Genomic DNA, 19238 nt, shown 5'->3' with positions numbered 1-19238 from the left:
ATTCAGATAGCCAATTCACCATCTTTCGCGTTTAAACAATTAGAATAAACAAAACAAAAAAAAAACAAAAAATATTAGAAAAGAAACATCCTTCTATATAATCTTGAATAATTTTATTTTTTTTTATACACTATAGCATGGTTTATAGAAAAATTACAATTGAGAAAGAAAAATTTGTAAAAAATTATTCGAGAATTGTGATACTTTTCCTATCAATATATTTATTATAACTTTTCAATAAACCCCGCTTGCGTATAATATATTTAATAATAATATAATATGCACAGATGAGAGGTGTGTATTTCATAGCAAGTCCACCGCACATTTTTAATTGCTTGTAGACGCATTGACTGTATAATGATTTTCTTTAACTTAAATCATATATAAATTCTGACACCTAAGTGTAATATTTCACTTATATGCTAAATATTTGCATACATTATACAATAATTTAATCGAAATCATCATCATTGTCGTTCATTATTACAGACCAAATATAAAGGGTTAATATCATAAAAATAAGAATATACAGAGGCTTTTTTGTATTTTTTTGTTATCATTTTTTTCTTTCATTTTCTTCTTTTTTTTTTAGTATAACAATAGTATGATCAAAAACAATATTTATCAGTGTAAACAATTTATTTTACATAAGAGCAATACTCTGACATCAAAAAAAGCAATAATAATGGATAATGTATAATAATAAATAAAGTATGAAACGTAAATAATGGATATTTACAAGTATGTAAATGGCAAAAAAGCTATAACAGAGGCAGAATAATTGCTTCTCCTTTGTAAATATACTTTTTATAAGTTCTAAAATAGACTCTGTCACTTGCTTGTTAAAAGAGAGTGCACCTTGTATGAGTATCGTGTTATGTAATACCTGTACACTTAGAACCTATAAAACATACCATCATCATAACATATAAGAAACTCATAAGGTGCTGTCACTTTATAAATATCAATCACGTGACAGATTCAATCAGAAACACGTACCAATAATATATGTAGCATGAATGCTTACTTTGCTATTATAATTCGTCTATAATGTTCAAAAGGGTTGGCCATGATAAACACCATAGCGGCTCTTATACAATACTTGGAAAATTGATGAGAAATCTCGTAATCATACTTCCGATTACCTTACACTATCGTAAATGCATAATTTCGATTCAACTATAATCGTGAAGCATTGTTAATGAGACTTCTCGTTTCTATTTATTTAAAAGTAAAAATAAAAAGATCAGTTTTATATCTCTAAACGAATAATCTTATAATCAAAACTTTGATATACGAGAATATGACGGAATATCACAGTTCCGAGCTCGAAGAGCCGCTAGAGAAAATCATGGCATTTCCTGTATTTTTTTTATTATTATTTTTTTTCCTTTTTCTTTTTTAAATCTATCCCAAGATAGTCATTAAGTCATTAACTGTAAGACATTCTAGTTAACAACAATCCTACATACTACTGTAAGATTATCTATTTAAGAAATCGTAACGTTTAGTATTAATATGAAGTCATATACAACTTGCTAAGGATGCTGTAAACTGTATACTGATTGCTAAATGTTCCAAGTGAATACTGTACGTATAATGTACGTAAAAAGAGTCAAAGATGACACGTAGATTCAGCACATATTGCATTTGCGAAGACTAATTTCATGGAATAATTATTAAAGATCATTATGAATTAAAATTGTAATCCACAAGTCGCGTAACTTATTTTTTATAGAAGTGTAATGCATGTTGCAAACTGCTTTGAAATACACGAAATTACTTTAGACATTAGTGCTGCCCTATTATAGCATCAATATTTTACAAAATAATTTCAAGAGATTTTATTTTTTAAATGGAATATTGCACGTTGCAATAATAATTATAACGATTTTATGTTTTACAACATATAAATTGGGCAGTTTGCAACTATTCATTACTCTTCGCACGATAATATAGACGGAGGAACAGTCAGTTTTCAAATTCTTGTAATTTTTTTTTCAATATTGAAAGGAGACTATTTTAAAAGATAGAATGCTGTGGTGTGGATTTCGTAATGTGTTTGCATAATATGCTGATACTTGTATCCTTTTAAATAGCAAATACTATTGTTTAGAGAATAAATTTGTTTTTGTATATATGGAGTATATGAAAATGATTTGTATAGAGTGTGTGTATGTGCATAATGTCAAACTGATAGTATACAGCGTTCCTTTCTCTTTCATTGTTATTCCTTCTTTGATGAAAACATATTTCTATTTCTTAGTGTCATCAATAATTACAATCTAACACATGTCTGTTGTTATTAAAAAACCTTACAGTTGCCAAAATTTGTTATAAACGTAATAATATAATAACAAAATTTTTTAAAATAATTTGATCATAAGTTTGATCATGATAGTACCAGGTAATTCTGTAAAATAATATAGTCATTTACGATTGACAATTGACACTTTGTACTTTAAAAATATTTGAAAATTACCTGTGTTTTTCAGGGTTTTTTTATTAATATTAATATAAGCTAAAAAATCAACATTATCAAATTATGAAGTATAAATAATCGCAAAATCTTACGAAAAATCGTAGATGATCAAATATAGGAGTGACCTACACCCTTATAGACATTAATAGATTAGTTAAACAAACGCATCGTAGAATTGTATGAAGGTTAAAGTATTTTGAACATTTTTAACAAATTGCACAGTTCAAAGTTAACGGCGATTGATTGTTTCACCCTTTTCAGATATAGAATTGGTGCTTTAGACACAATTTTCTTTTTATCAATTGTATTCCTTAATACAATATTTTGTAACTAATTATTTACATCGATGCGTTTTACAGCTTCAGTCTATTAAGCTATTAATCTGAAACCCGACAGCCTTCAAATCCATGTAACATATGACATCCCACGAAATTATTAAAATAATTACGCTATAAATCGAATGTCCTACTGAGCTGGTGGTTGTGGTTCGCTGGGCATGTTTGGATTAGGATATGGCGAGAGAAATGAATAATTTGGATAAGGTGGAGGAGGATGGGGAAAGGGTGGATAATAATTAGGAGGGTGCGAAGCAGGAGGTGCATAACCCCTATGCATATATGGATCTGCAGGCGGAGGTGGACCATGGAACGCCGAGTACATACGAGCGTAATCGGTGTTGTATGTTGGTCCACCGTATGCCGGATATCCTGGTGTTCCTAGATTATATAATTGGAATTATTATAATATTTAACGTATATATATATATATATATATTTATGTTATTTAGAAATATATTACTGTATATCAAATTTGTAAAACTTACCACTTGGTGGATAAGCAGCTGTAGATCCTGGAGCTGGAGGATAATGTTGAGAATATGGATCATACGGCCCAGGTGGATAAGGCCCAGGGTAACGAGTACTCGTGGGATGACTGAACGCAGTAGGTATATGTGTTTCGTCTCTACTTAAGATAGTAGCTACTGTTGTCGTAACAGTTGGCTCTGTAGCTTTAGATTCAGTTGTATTTCCTAACGTTTTGGCAGTTGTACTAGGTACTTGAGAATATACAGTAGGTACATTCATCATTGCTCGATCTTCTATAGGCTTTGCTGCATCCGATTGTGACTTTGTATCCATAGGCAGTCGAGGATTAGTCGTATGAGTCGGGACACCAGGAAAATATGTCCCGTAAGGACTGGGCAACGATCGTGATCTTGGATCAGTATAGTCATAGTACCTTGGATACTGAGCGTAAGGATAGCCTTGTGGAACATTAGCAGGATCTCCTTGAACTGTTGCTTCGCGTACGCATGGCTCTACTAATTTTGGTGTTGTTGTAGTATTTGTTATGGTGCCTACAGACGCAACAGACATACTGGATGTTTCTGCAACATTTTTAGATGCATCTGTACTTCTCTGTAGAGAAGGTGTCGATGGTACTTGCATAGACGATGGTACTGGTTGTGGTGTTAATAACGGTTGCAATGGTACGGAAGTAGAAGGTGCTGGATGTGATTGCTCTTCTATTATAATATCATCGTTAGTTGCAGTATCACGTTTGTCATTTTGGTTAGAAAATGGATTATTAAAACTCGTTATGGCGTCTACCTTTGTAGACTCTTTATCTTCTGGTTGTGAACATTGCTTATCTACTTTTGTCGATAGTTCTGATTCTGACTGATCGTGTTGCGTTTGAACACTTTGTGCGCTAGTTACATTATCAGATATATAAACCTGTGTACCTTCCTCGGTAGACTTTTGTATATTAGAATCTGTATCTGAATTTGAAATACGATTATGACTTGCAGGGCTATAGTCTGTATTTGAACTAACTTCAGCTACTACGTCCTCTAATCTAACTTCCTCGACTCTCTGTTCTGTTCTAACTTGTCCATCAGAAGAATTAGAATTTTCGCCAAGAGTAGAATGATCAACAGGCTCTTGTTTAACTTTTGGTAATCTTGATAATGAAACCTGATTAGTTAAATTAACTTGATTTAAATAAGGTTTAGCAGCTGCAGTTGCAATAGGTTTTGGTCTTTTAGAAATTTCTTTATCCGCAAATGGTTTATAAGTAAGTCCGCTTCCAGATTTATTGAAAGGACGTCCACTAGTCTGATTGCCTGCTGATGATTTTGGTATTATAGAAATTGCTGAATTATTTCTTAATGGAAAGCTAACCTCAGGTTTAGAGTTCCTCTGAACCATAGAGGATAGACCTAGAATCATATAATTAAGAATTATATTAGATTGTTCTTAAAGTAGAAAAATATATGAGGCATTCCACGTCAAATCGACTACTTTTCAATTTGGCTGAACCTTTTTTATCATTTTCTACCCCATTGAAAATCTCTCTGAGAATTTCTTCAAATTTTTTTACCCAATCCAAAAAAAGTTATGAATTTTTCAAAAAGTCGTAACTTTGTTAAAAATTGACTTATCTGGAAAGGGGTCGGGATCAAAAGTGGTCGATTTGACGTGGGATGCCCCATATATTTTAAATATTTACAAAAAGTTAATATATGCAAAAGGAGCAACTAACCCTTTTTAGGCTCTTCTTCTCGTTTTTGTTGATTCAGTTTAAGAGCAGTTCTAATGGCAATGATTTTACCAGATTCAAGTTGCATATAAATTCCTTTAGGACTTTTTAATACCATTACGCGTTGACCTGCTTTCAATACAATGCTTCCTTTGTCTGGTGAATTAGTTGGTATAACTACATCTAAGGGTAATGTCATCTCTTGTGCGCTCATTCCTTGTCTCTGCCATACTTCCGCAGGTATCCATCTACTTCCAGTAACACTTCGCGAGCCTAAACTTTCAGCACCGCGTTGTTGCATTGGTCTCACAGAAGCTACTGGTTTTGATGTGGTACCAGTGTCACCACCACGAATAGCTCGAATTTGTAAACCTCCTGCTACATAAAAAATGATAAGTATATAAATTACTTGTCTAAATTTAATTACTTTTAGTAAATTATAAAATGATCGTGTACCTCTTGTTGCTGTATTTCCTGGAACATAATTATAACTTGGTCTAGAACAATTAGCAGCCATTTTTTCAAGCTCATAACCACGACGAGCCAATCGTTTTTCCGCTTGGCTAAGCTTCTTATCTTTTCGATCTACCAGAAGGCTTTCATGATGGAATGGCTGTTTGGTAAGAAGAGAAGAATGACATTCCAATACACGATGCATAACTTCATCTGAGTAACTATCTTTTGTTTGAGAAAAGTCTTGTACTTGACTATCTTCCTCCCAATCCCAAGATAAAGTAGTTGCATCTTTAAGAGAGAGATGTGCATCAGGATTGCACTGATCTACAACACGATCAGCCATTCCTTGTTTACTTATTTGTCTATCATAAATCTTTCTCTCGAGACAATTGTCCGTGACTAATCGATAAACAAAACAAGGCTTTTGTTGCCCATATCTGTACACTCTACAAACAGCTTGTGTGTCATGACAAGGATTCCAAGAGGCATCAAATACAATTGCACGATTTGCTCCAACAAGATTGATACCCAATGAACCGGCACGTGTTGACACCAAAAAGAGATGTATTTTTGGATTATTATTAAATTCATTAATAAGTTTTTCTCTTTCTAATGCACTAGTACTTCCATCTAGTCTATAATAATTAACATTTTTAATCCAGGCATCTGTTTGACCATCCGGATATTTCAAACTGTTCCTGGCTAAAAAGTCTTCTATGAGATTCAATGTAAATAATGATTGGGAAAAGGCTAAGACCCGATCTCCTAAACGTATCGCCTCTTCTAATATGCAGAAAAAAAGGGTCATTTTTGCAGATGCATCAATCAAACCAGGTACGTAGCCTTTCATTAATTCCGTCGCCTAAAAGAATTTCGAAAAATGGTTAAACACTTTTAACTAAATAATTAGATCATACATTATATAAATATATATTTACCCAATCATATGGTATTCCAGGATCTTCTTTTCCTCCTGGAGAACTCTTGCATTCTTTTTCTTCATCCTTGGTAAGTATTTCATCGTCCGACTTATCATCTTTATCCTTTTCTAATAATTCTTCTTTATCTTTTTCTTCTTCTTTAGATAAATCAGCCTGACTTAATCGAGGACTGTGAGATGGCCCAAGTCCTTGTACAGATCTAGATCCCGGAGTTGTAGAATTTGGACAATTGGCTTCTGCGTTATAGTTCGATTTATTAGAGAGATTATTCTGATGCATGGACTGATTTGGAATTATATTAGGTGGCATGTCCTTATTACCCTTATCACAACCACCAGTATTCTGTATATGAGGACCTATATTCCCTTGAGAACTTTTCGGATCATCAGATCGAGAACTTACATCAGTATTATGATTCCCTGTATAATCATATGACTGGTTAGAATAGCCTTGCGAAGGGAAATAATTATTTTGAAACCTATTTGCATTAGGATCTCTATAATACGAATCATTGCATTGATCCGTTCGAAATGGTTGTCCAGAATAATCACGTTGCCAATATGGGTCATCAGGTCCTTTTATTTGTCCAACTTGACTTTGATGTGAACCATCAGAAGGATAAGTTGGCAAAATAGGATTCTGTGTTTGTGTTTGATTAGGTGGATAATTGGTTGTAGAATTTGAAGATGTAGTTGCACCTTGACGATCGCTCGGAAATTCATGTGGTGCACTTGTCGTTGACGTATAATTTTGTGATTGCTGCTGATTATCATTTCGTGGGTAGAGTTGGTCATTTTGATTTAAAGTTGAATTTTGTGACTGTTGATTTTGAGGATAAGATAAAGTCTGATTTGGAGGCTGCGAAATTTGTCCTTGTTGTGCTGTATTGTACCTATGAGTAGAGTTTTGTGGTGTTGATCCTTGATGATTAGCAGTATATCCATGATTCTGATTAGATGGAGCAGCTGATTGTTGATTTTGCTGTGGAGGTGGATATGTAGAAGACGAATTTTGTGGAGTTGAAGATACTAAATGAGGATATCCGTGGATAGAATTTGATGTACTTGCATTAGGACCTTGTTGATCGGACGAATAACCATGTACTTGATTCGATATATTAGAAGAACTGGGAGCTGTTTGACTTTGCGGATATGTTGTGTTTTGTGGTACATTAATTTGATTCGATGCTGGAGGATATCCACGCATTTGGTTTTGTGAAATAGGAGCTTGATTTTGTTGATTTGACATATATCCGTGAGACTGATTTTGTGGTATTGAATTTGGAGTTTGTTGATTGAAATTAAGAGATGTTTGTGGAGTAGAATTAGGATTTACTTGTGTTGGATAGCCATGTTGTTGATTCTGAAGTGGCATTGCTTGAGTTTGCTGATTTCCATAAGCATGAGACGAATTTTGCAATCCAAGATTCTGATTTTGTTGATTTGGTGAAAAACCACGACTTTGATTAGGTGGTGGATTTTGTCCTTGTTGATTTGAAAGATATCCTGTTGTTTGTGGCGGAGGTCCTGTATTCTGATTTGGTTGATTAGGAGTATATCCTAAAGCAGAATTCTGCAAAGGTTGATTATCATTTCGTGTATACATAGGATTTGTTTGTCCAGTAGCATTACCATAATTTGAAGCTTGATTTTGTGGAGCATACGGTGAGTATTCAGGAACAGGTATATTATTAGATTGGTTGGGTAATTGAGCCTGAAAGGCAGATGTCTGATTTGAGACTTGAGAGTAATTGTTAGGCCCTTGATTTACAGATGTTCCGTAATTACGTCCTTGATCCGGATACGTATATGGTTGACGTGGATATATTCCCGATGTTTCATAATTACTTCCTTGATTTTGATCAGGACGAAAATCTGAATTAGGTGGTCCTGGAGGATATCTTTGTGGATGATTAACAGATTGATCATTTGGTGGTATGTAATTCTGTGACTGATTGTTGTATCCTTGTGTAGAATTATAATTAGTACTTTGAGTATATGCTGGAAAAGGTTGATTTCCATACCTTTGTTGACTTTGATTATTGTAAAATTCATTATATTCCCCATGATTATTATCATTTCTATAATACGTATTTTGATCATTCGAACGATAATTTTGATACCCGGGATACGGTGCTTGTGACATAGAATTTGAATATCCTGAACTATTTGTAGACATTGAATAATTAGTATAATTATTTTGCTTTGTATTAGAATGTGTACTGTCTCCCTCTGTACTATCAGCATTAGACGAAGGATTAGGTTGCACACTTGCTGCAGGCTTATTTTTTATAGTTGCATTAGTTTTCTTCCCTTTTTTAGATTCTCCTTTTGACTGACGAGCTTTTGATCGCTTTCCACCTGGTATTGATTTTTCTCCTATTGTTTCTTCTAAGTCTAAATCATCCTCTTCATTTGCTTGACGTTTTCTAAGAAAGTAATATAATATATCTGGATGATTCCAAATTTTACAACAAACAGCAAAGGCTTTTAAAGGATTTGGAACAGCTCTTGTTTTAACAACTTGATTCATAAAAGTATCGTAGAGCTTACGTTGATGCGGTGTCATTCTAACAAGAAGAATATATTCCTCTTTACGTGGTAATGACACTTGTAGTACAGAGTGAGATCTTCTCTGTACAAAACCTTCTAACAGAGCATGCAATACATGTGCTCGATATCGCATTAAGCGAATATCTTGCGGCGTTGAATCGATGCACTGACCATTTTGAATTGGCCTTTCAAACATATTACAAAATTCACTTTTAGTTCCTAAATAATTAGGTCTTACAAAGTCAACCATACACCAATATTCAAGAAGATTATTTTGTAATGGATAACCAGTTAATACAATTCTTCGTTTTGTACGCATTTGTTTTAGAGCCATACTAATACTAGCATGAGAATTTTTAATGCGATGGCCTTCGTCACAAATAACTAAGTCTGGTCCAGGACTAACTAATGCAGTATGCATCTCATCCAGCAAACCTTTATTTTTGTCTTCCTCTTCTACATCGACCGTATCTTTAAAGGGCTGACCACGTTTTCGCTTTGCTTTGTTTGGCTTTTTCATAGATAACTGTCTATATAATTCATATCCAATTAACAAAACACCACCTCCTGTTTGCCATTCTTGAATAACTTTAGCCCTTGCTGTCATAGTTTTGTGTGAGTCGTTTAAAATATGTAAACGGAAATGTCTTGGTCTTAATTCCATACCAATAGGAGAATCCACCGTATAGGATGTTTTGACTTTTTCTATATTCTTTTTATCTTCTGCCATTTCTTCTTTAGTCGTCGCACCTTCTTCTTTTTTTATTGTTTCTTCTGGTTCTCTCTTAACATTAACTTCTGCATTTTGATGTAAAATATTCTCTTCTTTCTTTGGCTCATGATCCAAATCTTGACGTGGTTGATTTGTATAATTGGGAAAAGTATTTGAAGGATTATTGTAATTAGGATACATTGGTCCGGACTGATGATTATTGGAATACATAGGCCCAGAAGTTCTATTCTCCATATCTGAGTACATTGTTCCTTGTGATAGATTTTCCATATTGGCGTACATATTAGAATTTGGATTTTCCATACCAAATTTAGGTGGAGCTAAATTGGGTGGAGGTAAATTGGGTGGAGGTAAATTGGATGGAGGTAAATTAGGTGGTGGTATATTCAATGATGGTATATTTGGTGGAGGTATATTTGGTCTACCTTGCATAGCATGACAATTTAATTCTGGTTTCATGGGATCGAAATTAGGCATGGAATTTGGATTAGTATTATATATTGAAGATTGTGAAATGTCACCAGGATAATTTGCGTTCATGCGTGCATGATGATCTGGTATCGTTTTGTTTAAAATATTGTCTTGTACATAATTCGACATCACATGATTTTCATATACTTGATGAGTATATGGATTTTCTCGTATAATATTCAAAGACTGTGGTACATTTTCTTGTCCATAACGATGAGCAGACTCTGTACTTATAGGCCTGGATATGTTTGACATATCACTTTGGCTACCACATTCCTCTTTAATTTCTGACTTAGATTCTATTTCAGATTCCGATTTTACATTTGTAAATTTATTATTCTTTTCCATGGATGTAGGATCTTCATATGGTAACCACATATTAAATTCAGCCAACCAGTTTTGTAAAGTATTAATAGGCATAATGCAAAGCACAGTCTTGGCAGTGGTGCACCGAAAAAAAATGTCACAAAAACTAGCTACTTGAAGTGTTTTACCCAAACCCATACTATGAGCCAATATACATCCAAATCCAGAACTGGTTTTGTACCTTTCAATGCTTTCAACAATATTATCGTACAAAAAACGTATACCACCGATTTGATGTGGTTTAATAATACGTGCCACCTGTGGAGCTAAGAAAACATCTGGCTCTGTCTCAGGATGCCCTACATTGATTAAGACTCTACCATGTTCATCTGGAATGTTGTATCTATCATTTGTATGCATGCCTGAATTAGATGGATCATCTTCATTGTCAGTTTCCTCTTCTCCACTGGGATCACTTAGTACTATGCAATCATCGTCCGAGCTTTCGCTGGAACTAGATATCGTTACTACATCTTTACCTTTAGCTACTTTTTGAGATTTAGGAATACCTGACATTTTTCTCGCCAGATGCATATGTTTCTCACGTAGTGCTTCTTCTGCTTCAATATCAGATACATCAGAATCAGAATAATATTCTGGTCTATCGAGGGGTTCCTTTTTAGGAACCACAGGTGAGATGCTTACAGAAGGTGTCATCATTCTTATTCTTTGTTGTAACATATTTGGACCAACAGAACGATTTGGAACTCTTGAGATAGACGTCTGAGCATTTTGATAGACACCTCTACCCTTTTGCCAACGTGTTCCTTCCATGGATTTTCTTTGAATTTGTCCAGATTGTATATTAGAAGTCGTTTGAGATCCAGTTCCTGAACTTGAATTTACTTTCAATAGTACAGTATTAGGTAAACGAACTTGAGTAGATGGAGAAGACAACGATGAAGAGGATGATTGTGAAATTGTAGTTCCTGTCTGATTTTGTTTACCATGCAGGAGACTAATTACTCTCGTTTGCGTTTTATTATTTTGACGATTAATTACCATTTGGCGTTGTACTTCCCGAATTAACCTCTGTTGTTCTTGTACTCGTCGCAAACGTTCCATTTCTTGTCGTTGAGCTGATAATGTAGCTTCATCGAGTTGAGTTTCATCCATAACTTCACGGATATTTCTTCTCATATTTGCTAATTTCTTTTCCGCTTTTGTTTCACATTCCGACGTAGATTCCTCAGTACCATCCTCTTTTTTCTGTTTCTTTTTAACATTCTCTGAATGTTCAGAATCCAAGTGTCTCTTGTTACCATCCGCCTCATCCTCTCCTCCAGAATGAGATCCTGCTTTCTCATTGTCCATACTTTCATCATCTGTATCTTTGGAAATTGGTTTTCCAAGTAAGTCAGCTTCAGATACCTCTTGCCCTTCAATAGGTGCCCCTTTATTTACAATAGAATCAGAGAATTAATATATATTTCAATATACAGTACTTTGCAATTATTATCACTAAGAAAGTTGTTCGATACAAACCTTCCAATGGTAAAGTATCCAAAATATTAACTGGTTCTTCGTCATCTTCTTCGGGTGGACAATGACTTTGCCTCTCAGAATCCACCCTCACACCGATTTGAGAATCAATTGTTTCGTCCAGATCCATGTCGTCCCCTGAACCTTCTGAACGTATTTCTTCTATTTCTTCCGTATGCAAGCTACCATGCTTCTTTTCTTGCTCCCCGTCAGATGATTCCCCGCTGGACTCTTCGGAGCTCTCCTCGTTAGCCGTCTGTGGTTCTGTATTATTCATATTTGTATTTGTCGAAGGTTCATTCTGAACTGTTGCTTCATTAGATTTAGGGCCCCCACGAGGTGTCACACGTTCAATAGTGACATCCCCAATACGCGTTAAAAAGCTGTCCAAACTATTAGACATGATGTGCAAAATCTAGTAAATCAGGATATATATATATATATCCCCTCAAAATATCATACCAAATCATGGAATGTCTTAACACTTTTGTACACAACACTGTGACAACCGTGATGTTTATATTTGTCTCTTACATTGTTCATTCATAATTTTCTATTCCCTTATACCTGTAATAATACATACTTTCTATGGTCTCTATTACTATATACTTAACTCTTGATATCGTACAAATATTTATTCTTTTCCATGAAACGTTGTAGATAAATCACTACATATTGTATATATAATATTGGGAGAGAAAAAAAATTACAATATTCTAATATACAAACTATTCTAAAAAAAAATAGTAAATAGAATAATAATATTTTACTATCACTATTTGGCAATAACTTATTTCTATCAATCAGTAAATGAATGTGTTTAGATCAGTTTAGAAAAGTGTCTAGTGGAACACGCTCGTTAAATACTTTGTCCCTCGCGAGCGAAGTTCGGGAACAAGCAAACAGTTTATGAACCCTGATATTGGGGGTTAGATTATCTTTACAAAAGATATAGAACAAATTCTACACGAATATTATCGAAATTTTATACGCGATAAGACATTCATTGTTTTAAGTGGAATAAATGGATATCTAAAGAACTGTCAAACGTGTGGTAGAAGGGAATGAAAGCGAGGGCAGTTAATAAAAGTGTTTTTGTATTTTTCGAGCGAACAGCTTGCTTAAGAAATATCAAGTAATCCCTTTGTATAATGATCGATGTAAATGAAAATCTCTTACGATCCTGCTGCTGTTTCGTGAGTTAAGAAGCGACCATTCTAATTAGTCGTTAATTGTAGATGAAAAATTATTGACACACACATACACGGTTCCGATGGACGCCATAGCGTCGTTGTTCGCCGCTCTCTCGACGATCGCGGTTCTCCGGCAAACGCGTTTGAGAATCAGCAAACGAATCTGGTATCCCGTCTAATTACGTTCGAGCTCTTCCACGTCGGCATTTTAAAATTCGGCCCGCCCGGATGGCGGACGATCACGAGGTTATCGAAATCTTTAAACGACAAAAGTGATACTTCAAGCACGTTCACACGCGTCGCTCTTGCCTTTACGCGGCATTTTTTTCCACATACTTTTTCTAGTGAGCTTATTCCTCTCGATCGAACGCCATCTTGACTGCGCCAGAATACCATCATTCTATGGAGAGAGAGCTATCAAGAGAGTATCATGCCCCTTCATTCCTCTTACATTTCTAACATATTTTTTTTTCTTTTTTAATTCTCTCTCTCTCCCTCCTTCTTTCTTTCCGTCTCTTTTCATCTTTTGTTTCTCCATTACTTAACATATTTTTGCGTTTCATTTTTACTTCGTATGAAAATTAAATTGGTGCATTGGTGTTCTTTCGATTTTGAGAAAAGAAAAAAATAACTAATTGCCGAAATTTTTAACTATTTTTCTGTTCCTTCAACGATTAAATAAGATTTAGTAAGAAACATATGTAACATTTTCTTATATTTCATTTTACATTTTTTCTTCAAATATATGAATATATTTTCTTTAAATATATCAAATATATATAAATATATGATTTATTCTTATCCATTTTACAATATATATTTAAGTAATTGTTATTTCTATATAATCAACAAAATAATACAAGATTATTTAACTATATTGCAAAAAAAAAGGTACTTATTAGAATAAAAATAATATTTAATATTTACATTGTACATAATATAACAATTATAAAACTAAAAAAAATACTGAAGCATGTAATGCTAATACTTTCTAATAAATATGATTGCGAATGAAAATATAATGCAATATAAATATATTCATTTTATAAATTGAAAGATATGAATTAACAGTTTTCTTATATATGATAATAAAAATATTTTAATTAGCACTTTCACATGCATCTATCCAATCATTATATACATCTAATGGTTCCGATAGAAGATTTATCGTTGTTTGAAAATCTTCTAAACAGACTCTGCACGTTATCCTTGCCGTACTCCGAGATTTATCCCTAAAGATGAATAAAAATAGTTTGTAAGATAATAAAACTACTTGATATTAATATTAATTACAATGATAATAATCTTACTTACATTTTAACTTCACATGATTTTTCATGATTACAAAAAGGACAATTAAATTGTGTATCCAATGGCTGTATAGCCTTTTTTTTACTTGGTGGCTTTCGTTTACTTTTCCTACGTCCCATTTTGTTTTATATTTTTTTGATACAAATTCGTATCTAGTCTCTTTGTAGTAAAATTATATTGCTACAGAGATTTGTTATTGAGTTTTTTGGATTACCCTGTTGTTTGGTTATGTTTTTTAGTTATGGTCAATAAATACAACAGCTTACTTTTAGAGAACAAGTTCAAAGTGCTCGTAGAGAAAATATTTTATCTATTTATATTCGAACCACCACTCGGAATACGTTTTTTCAGGCAGTAGTTTGAACACCTAGTAATATGGTCTTATTTAAGGGTGGTATTACATGGTACAACAGAATCCATTAAAAACTTGCCTTGAAGATAAACACATGATCTTCCTGCCATCTTTAATTTATTGTTTATTTCAATTGTGTAAACAGCACTTGCAATGAATGATTTTAAAGTGTACGTAATTTATATATGATTATTAATTATATTGAAACGATAAATAAATATATAATATTTATAATATAAATATTCAACAGAGAATTCACGATACCATTTGCAACGGCAAGAGAAGCGGATGTTGTTTATCAAGTTCTTAAAGTAGACAAGGAACCTCCAAGATCTGGTGTTAGTAAGAACATAAAACATAAAGATAATCTCTTATTAGTGTAAGTGTATATATCAATTATTTAATTTTATATTCTAACTATTAAATTTATTGATAATAATATTATTATTTTTATTATTTTAGATCATTTTCTGGTACAGAAATACGTAAAGTTCGTGTTGGTGTAACATCTTTTTTTGACAGTTTAACTTTAGTTACAGAAACTATACAACAATTTGGACCACCAGAATCTACGTATAATTATTATTAATTACTAAGATATTTTTGAGAAATATAAATGTTATTTATCTGCCCATATAGAAAAAAAAAAACATGGAGCATACACCTGCACCATATGCGCCTAGAGCTGTTTATGGTTACGCTATGTATATAGGATCAAATTTATTTTTTTTACTGTATCTAATATGGTCTATAGTACCTGATTACATATTAAAAGATTACTTAGGTTTATCGTACTATCCATCTAAATATTGGGCCATTGCAATTCCTGTTTGGGCTTTAACAGCCCTTGCTACATTTGCATTTATCATTTATCCTGCTATGAATTTATTAATGACTCCTGACATTGATGATATTAGAACTATTACAGATAATTATGCTCAATGTAGAAAAGAAACTACTCCTGGTGGTGTACCACCTGTTTTCGATATACCTATAACTGACGTTTGTAGACAATTATATTTATCTGAGGAGGATATTATAAGTTAAATATAACTAAAATAGTTTCATATATCTATACATAAACTTCTAAGATATTTCATTGTCATTTATATGATAAAGTATATAATATTGAAATAAGGAATGAACTGTCAAATATTATATTTTAAGATTCAATCAACAATTTAATTGGTATTGTTAATAATGTAATTTTTATTTTATTTTTAATATCATTGGAAAATGAATTAATAATAATATTTACGGTGTAATTAGTTAATGACTTTTGCTATAGTAGAATGAAAAGTATTAGTCTAGAGATTATTTTTAATCAATGATTGAAATTTTCTCATTGTTAAATTCTTTGTAGTTAATAAAATAATTGATGAACTACTTAGAATAATACGTGAATTATTAACAATCGTTACTTCAACACATTACTATGCTTTTATAATTAATAATTTTTGTCCAAAAGAGACCAATAATCGAACGTTGAATTTAATAGTGATTTGCGAATCTACTTTTAGTTACGTTTATGCCGGTAATATTTGTGGTGATGCTTTGTAGAATAGTAGATTTATATCTTCATACAGTTTATTTACTCGTTTCAAGTTATATATTAAAATTCAAGTTTAATTAATTTTCATTCACTTATTAAATAATAAGAGAAAAACTTTTTCATTCCTTTGATGTCATACTGTTAACAATATTTGTTTAATCAATTAATTGAAATATACTTCTATATTGAATATTATAGTTAATGGAGCAAATACGTAAAAAACATCGTATTGAAGAAAGTAAAGAAAAAACAGAAGATGAAAGTACGACGGATAATAAAGAAATTTGCAAATCATGGCAAAATTTAAACTGTGACGTCTTACACATTATTTTTAAATATTTAAATTATTATGATTTGTCTAGTGCATCCCAGGTTTGCAGGTATGATTACAATAACCAAATATTTTCTTTTTATATCACAAACGTGTGAAGATTATTATCAGACCTAATATTAATAATGTATATATATATATATAATTTGGTATAAAATATGTTAATGATTAACAATACTTATTTTATTAAGTGGAGAGATTATATGAAAAGTTTATTTATAAGATACGCGTTGTACAGGTTAAAGTATTTTGTGCAATTTTAGATCTTGGTCTGATGTAGCAAACCATGAAAAAAGAACAAGAGGCCCATCATGTTTTATCAGAAGGGCAAAGGATATGAAATATATAACGTCTAGTGGCAATAATTATAATAAAAAACTTATAGATTGTGTAAGAATAAAACCTAGCATAAGTATCAATTTTTCTGTTGGGAACGAAAGTTTTATTTCGCAAGGTATATTTAATTCTTTATTAATTTGTGAAATACTTTTACTTTTTTTATTCTACGTATTTGGATTTAATTTGTTAAGGATGTCATACTGGTTATTTACCATACGATTGTGATTTGGTATCGTTGAATAGTTATGGTACTGTGATAAATAATGAAGAAACTCAAGATGATAATGATAACATTGTATGCATGCTTTTTCCCGAAGTACCAAACATTAATGTTTCAATGTACACTTTTAATGTTTACAATTGGAAAAGAACAAAAGAATTATATAGCAATAAATTCAAAACTATGTTTCAAGCTTCTAACAACGAAGATTGCCGTAAGACAAAATGTATGATTTTATTATGCGATTGGAACGGTCGTGGTATAGCGTTAAATATAATGAAAGCTTTGAAAAATGGGTAATACCTTAAATAGTTCTATTATAGAATTTATTATTCATAAGCATTGCATTTGTATTTCTTAATAACTAGAATTTATCGTTTGACATAGGTTGTGTAACTCAAAAGCTTCTATCTGGGGTGGTATTGCTAAAAACCTAATAGTTTGTGCTACTGAAAATGATAAACGCACATGTAAAAAAACTTCGAATTGTGTTGCTATCACAATAATTGGTACAAAAATGAAAACATGGACTATACTTTTGGATGAAAAATGTGATACCAAAAAATTGGTTGAAGACAAATTAAAAGCCTTTAAGGAAAGTGTACAATTAAAGAGGCATTCCATAGGTTTCATGTTTGCTTGTTGTCTACGTGGTTTGAATATGTATGAGGAACCTAATGTAGAATCTACTATATTTAAAGAATTGTTTCCGAAAGTGCCGTTAGTTGGATGTTTCGGTAATGGAGAATTTGGAAAAAAAATAATAAATGGTTTGTAAAATATAAAAAAAAAACTAAAAAAATTTAATTAATTAATCGTTTATATGATTATTTCAGAAAAGGCAAAAAAGAAACGTTTCGTTTTGTGTAATTCTGTGTCTACATCATTTATGATACTTACATATAATACTTAATGGTAATGATTGGTATTACTATTATTAAGAATACACGTCCAACTTTTGTTTATATTTTGATCAAATGTAAATAAAATGTTTTAATAATAAAATGTGTGAGAAGAAACAGAAGTGAATTATACATATAATTATACATAATTATATATACATAATTATACATATGAATACATAAAATATGACATCATTTTATTTGTAATCGGTTTGTAAGTCCCCTTTTTTATCTACCCAGTTTCATTTTAGTTACCACTGGGACCACCAGTATTGGACGACAGTATGTACTTAACGCGATGACGGTACAATACTATCAAAGAATAAAATATTCTTTGATAATATATATAGTATATAGTTATATTGTAAGAAAATTTAAAATAAATATATTCAATTTATAGTGTCTAAATACGTGTGTGCCTTCAGAAATGCGTTTTTTATACATATATATATTTTAAAAAGTAGAAGAAAATCAAAACGAGTAGATGATAAATCCAAGAATGATCACCTGTAACAAAAAGAAAACTATATTAATCATACAATCAAGTGATAAAATAACCTAACATACATACGTCCAGTTCGCAGAGATGCACTTTTCTATTGAATTTTTATCAAATCTCTATATTAATCGTTGCAATGAAATTAAATTTAAACGCGTCATTTTACATTTACACAAAATATATAAAAATAAAGAAATAGGAAAAGTACAAATATTAAGTTACTACAAAAAATAATGTCACGGTACTAAAATAATATATTATTATTATGAAATATACTTTTAAGCTGCATTATATAGAAAAGAAAAATTGCAAATTTAATAAAATACGATAAAAATGACAAATTTTAAAGACGAAATAAGAAAAAAGAAATTACTGTAATATTTACCGAACGTTAATTAAGCTTCCAAATTTAATATTACGAAAATTTTAATATTTTTGACAGTAACTAACAAATATGCATCTTTTGGACGATATAGACACGAATTTGGAGTCCCAAGGAGATGGAATGGTCCATC

The 19238-nt window shown here is 31.9% G+C and overlaps 4 protein-coding genes across 10 annotated transcripts; 2 read left to right on the top strand and 2 right to left on the bottom strand.

Moving 5' to 3' along the window:
* Positions 1–204: 204 nt before the first annotated feature.
* Positions 205–13874, bottom strand: LOC106787800. Of its 5 annotated transcripts, none has more exons than XM_014750461.1 (7): positions 13289–13874; positions 12028–12591; positions 6418–11936; positions 5480–6341; positions 5027–5401; positions 3306–4703; positions 205–3198 (listed from the first exon to the last, which is right to left on the bottom strand). In XM_014750461.1, exons 2-7 carry the CDS (start codon positions 12425–12427, stop codon positions 2948–2950), a joined length of 8805 nt encoding a protein of 2934 aa, XP_014605947.1. In that variant the 5' UTR covers positions 12428–12591; positions 13289–13874; the 3' UTR covers positions 205–2947. The 5 variants fall into 5 exon arrangements, with proteins under 5 accessions (XP_014605947.1, XP_014605951.1, XP_014605950.1 ...); XM_014750465.1 differs by having other exon boundaries at positions 12028–12288; XM_014750464.1 differs by having other exon boundaries at positions 12028–12288; positions 13204–13537.
* Positions 13875–14115: 241 nt separating this feature from the next.
* Positions 14116–14897, bottom strand: LOC106787802 (transcription elongation factor 1 homolog). The gene is made up of 2 exons (XM_014750469.1): positions 14532–14897; positions 14116–14449 (listed from the first exon to the last, which is right to left on the bottom strand). Exons 1-2 carry the CDS (start codon positions 14645–14647, stop codon positions 14317–14319), a joined length of 249 nt encoding a protein of 82 aa, XP_014605955.1. The 5' UTR covers positions 14648–14897; the 3' UTR covers positions 14116–14316.
* Positions 14898–14941: 44 nt separating this feature from the next.
* LOC106787801 (phosphatidylinositol N-acetylglucosaminyltransferase subunit P-like) lies at positions 14942–16273 on the top strand. 2 transcript variants are annotated; one of them, XM_014750466.1, is made up of 3 exons: positions 14942–15050; positions 15131–15259; positions 15343–15530. In XM_014750466.1, exons 1-3 carry the CDS (start codon positions 15034–15036, stop codon positions 15467–15469), a joined length of 273 nt encoding a protein of 90 aa, XP_014605952.1. In that variant the 5' UTR covers positions 14942–15033; the 3' UTR covers positions 15470–15530. The 2 variants fall into 2 exon arrangements, with proteins under 2 accessions (XP_014605952.1, XP_014605953.1); XM_014750467.1 differs by having other exon boundaries at positions 14945–15050; positions 15343–16273.
* A 121-nt stretch (positions 16274–16394) lies between these two features.
* Positions 16395–18347, top strand: LOC106787823 (F-box only protein 22-like). 2 transcript variants are annotated; one of them, XM_014750520.1, is made up of 5 exons: positions 16395–16812; positions 17027–17217; positions 17516–17618; positions 17710–18092; positions 18159–18347. In XM_014750520.1, the coding sequence occupies exons 1-5, from the start codon at positions 16634–16636 to the stop codon at positions 18233–18235; spliced, it is 933 nt and encodes a 310-aa protein (XP_014606006.1). In that variant the 5' UTR covers positions 16395–16633; the 3' UTR covers positions 18236–18347. The 2 variants fall into 2 exon arrangements, with proteins under 2 accessions (XP_014606006.1, XP_014606005.1); XM_014750519.1 differs by having other exon boundaries at positions 17294–17618.
* Positions 18348–19238: the final 891 nt, after the last annotated feature.

The sequence above is a fragment of the Polistes canadensis genome, unplaced genomic scaffold, assembly GCF_001313835.1.
Source record: "Polistes canadensis isolate GaletaPanama2010 unplaced genomic scaffold, ASM131383v1 scaffold_115, whole genome shotgun sequence".
Taxonomy (NCBI): Eukaryota; Metazoa; Arthropoda; class Insecta; order Hymenoptera; family Vespidae; genus Polistes; species Polistes canadensis.
Note: the sequence above shows the minus strand (reverse complement) of the source record. Positions and strands in the feature narration are given on the sequence as shown.